The sequence below is a fragment of the Manis pentadactyla genome, chromosome 9, assembly GCF_030020395.1.
Source record: "Manis pentadactyla isolate mManPen7 chromosome 9, mManPen7.hap1, whole genome shotgun sequence".
In the NCBI taxonomy this organism is placed as follows: domain Eukaryota; kingdom Metazoa; phylum Chordata; class Mammalia; order Pholidota; family Manidae; genus Manis; species Manis pentadactyla.
This window is the reverse complement of record NC_080027.1, coordinates 17,311,237-17,314,270: the sequence shown is the minus strand read 5'-3', so window position 1 is coordinate 17,314,270 and position 3,034 is coordinate 17,311,237. Positions and strand designations below refer to the sequence as shown.

General features: G+C 37.9%; 1 protein-coding gene across 1 annotated transcript; it reads right to left on the bottom strand.

Moving 5' to 3' along the window:
• Nucleotides 1–1,499: 1,499 nt before the first annotated feature.
• Nucleotides 1,500–2,438, bottom strand: LOC118909753 (olfactory receptor 5AN1-like). The gene has a single exon (XM_036880493.2). It carries the CDS (start codon nt 2,436–2,438, stop codon nt 1,500–1,502), a length of 939 nt encoding a protein of 312 aa, XP_036736388.2.
• Nucleotides 2,439–3,034: the final 596 nt, after the last annotated feature.

Here is a 3,034-nt window from a genome sequence, read left to right as displayed (position 1 = left end):
TGCATTTCTTTCTTGGCATGGAGAAAGCCATCACATACTTTCCCAGAGGTACAATAATTTCCTCCCTCTCAATCCTGCCATGGGGAAGCTTATGAAAGACTTCGCAAAGCCTTCAAATACCTCTTCACTTACAGTTCTTAACTAAATGAAATAATTCATGTCACTCAGCAAAATGGACACTCAGAATATCATTAAGCATTCAATGAACTGCCAGAAATAATCTGTAATTTAATGACATCTGTTTTCCATCAGCTTATTCAACTCTGATATCAATCAGGCAAATCAATAGTTACATATGTTGCTATTCTTTTAATCACATCACAAAGCCCAAAATACTTATAACACCTGGCCAGAGTTGAGAACTCTGCCCATCCTACTATTCATTTTCTCTCATGGTCTTTAATGCTTCCAGGAACATATCAGAATTAAAGTAACTCTGACCATTCTACTCCATCTTTTATATTACTTCACATAATCAAAAATCATTACAGCAGAAAATGGACAATAGGAGAGGATGTATACCAGTTTTCCCTATTTATTCTTCAGTTTAGGAATATTGAATATCAGTATTCTATTATTACAATGAATTCTCACACAAGTCTCCTCTTCCCAAACATGAATAGATGATGAAATATCAGAAACAATTTGATAGTGTGAACCACTGACTATGTAAACCAAGGTAAATTTTCTGGATTTAATGCAGGAAAGCAAGGTTTGAGTCCCACATTCTCAGAAATAACTATTGGCTGTGAAATGGAATTTGAATGCATCTCCCAACAAAAATCCCCATTGGACCCTAAAGGCCAGAAACTACATCATTAGACTCGTAAGTAAATGGCACTGCAGGGCCCACATCCTTCGGTCTATTCAACTTTATGATTGAAACCACCTCTTTCTTCCAAAGACTACAGCTGGTACAGATGAGGATGTGATGAAAACTTTATTAGATGATTAGCACTAAGGAGACCTTAAACAAACATTACCTGTCTCAGACTGGTGTTTCCAGAAGGCAAAATCAGACCAACTGCATAGCTTTGTTTAAATCCAAATGCCCAAACCCTACCTCTGTTTTCTTCCCCTTGGGTCAGAAACAAAAAATATTAATCTCCGTCAAGTCATTGCACTAGAATATTTCGTAGACAGGGTTATTATACTCCTGGGGCCTCTGCCAGGTATTTCTCATGGCTCAGTATCAGAATCAAGAAGAGGCCAAAGTTTCTAAACCTTAATGTTTCACAAATACATGTAGACAGATTAATAAATAAAGAGACCTCCCCTCATGTAGACTGAAAGTTATGAAGCTCCAAGACTTAAATATATACAGTTTGTGTGGACTTGTATCACCTCTTAGTCAAATGTGGTATATTACCTACATCAAATTAAACCTTCTTTGTCCAAAGGCAGTGTGAAATTTGTAGCAGTCTGTTCATATGCTCACTATTGTGCATTCACACAATTTTGTAGGTATAATATATTTAAAAATCTCAGAATCTGTGATGTCAGCAATACCCTCCCTTCTTCTGAAACCTCTTCAAGGCATCTTTGATTTCCTTGTTCCTCAGACTGTAAATCAATGGGTTCAACATGGGAATCACCACTGTGTAGAAGACTGATGCAAATCTGTCAAAATTGGAAGGACCACCAGAGCTGGAACTCAAATAGACAAAGCTACTTGAGGTATAGAAGAGGGAAACTACTGTCAGGTGAGAAGCACAGGTGTTGAAAGCCTTCGACCTGCCTTTAGCTGTAGTGATCTTCATGATGGAGATGACAATATAGACATAGGATATCATGACAACAAGGGCATTTATTATTGCAAAGATAATTGTTAATACAGCAAGTAAAAGTTTGGCAAAGAAAATGTCAGAACAGGACAGAACTAGCAGCTGGGGCATGTCACAGAAGAAGTGGTGGATGACGTTAGGCCCACAGAAGTGGAGTTGAAGAATGGCACACACTTGGGATACAGAACCAGAGATTCCAGCCATGTAGGATCCCAGCACCATCCCAACACAGAGGGTGGGTGACATGATAGATGAATAGAGAAGTGGATTACAAATGGCAGCATAGCGGTCATAGGCCATGGCTGTCATAAGACAAGTCTCAGTCAGTCCTGTGGTTGTAAAGAACAAGTACTGAATGGCACAACCCACTAGGGTGATAGTATGCTGTTCCTGGAAGAAGTCGAAGAGCATCTTGGGGGCTGTGGAGGTCACATAGCAGATGTCTAGGAAGGACAGGTTACTGAGGAAGAAGTACATGGGTGTGTGGAGGTGGGAATCCATCCTTATTAAGATGATGAGGCCCAGGTTCCAAATCAGAGTTGTAACGTAGATCACCAGGAACACAACAAAGAGCACTGCTTTGATTCTGGGAAAATCTGAGAACCCCAAGAGAATGAAGTGGGTGATCTCTGTAATATTTTCTCTTCTAATCATAGCCTTGGTGCTTCTGAGATCAGAAAAGAGACAAGGTATTGCATTACTGACTCAAATGAAATGTGACCGCTTTTTCCTTCACTGAGCACCAGAAAAAGGGAAATGCTTACTGTCCTGGAGGAAAAACCTTGGTTTTTCATCTCGAGTTGTTAAGGAGTGTCTGTTCAGTGTCAGGTTCTCTATTAATGTAGGAGGCACCATGAGAATTGAAGATATATTTACAAATTTTATTTAGAACTATAAAAAACAATATATTATTTTACATGTGATTATTATACTACTGATTATTATATAAGAAGTAATCATTGATGAAAATAAAAGGGTTTTTTAAACACCTCTGCTAATTATGTATATAATCAAAAGCATGAGCAGCATCAGTGAATATCATTTTGAAATAGGACTTCTGTTCTACATGGTCATCTAAATGGCTTCTTAAAATTTCTTCTATTATCCATGAAAAAATTATTTACTCTGTTACTAATAATTTCCCAAATGTTTATACATGTGTTTATTGTATCATCTCCAAACAGGCCTGAAAATTATATCACAATTTATAACTCTCATAATATTCTAGGGAGCACAGCATGTGAGCTCAA

What these genes read in the sequence shown, in the direction of transcription:
- LOC118909753 (XM_036880493.2), bottom strand. Translation starts at nt 2,438, where the DNA reads ATGATTAGAAGAGAAAATATTACAGAGATCACCCACTTCATTCTCTTG.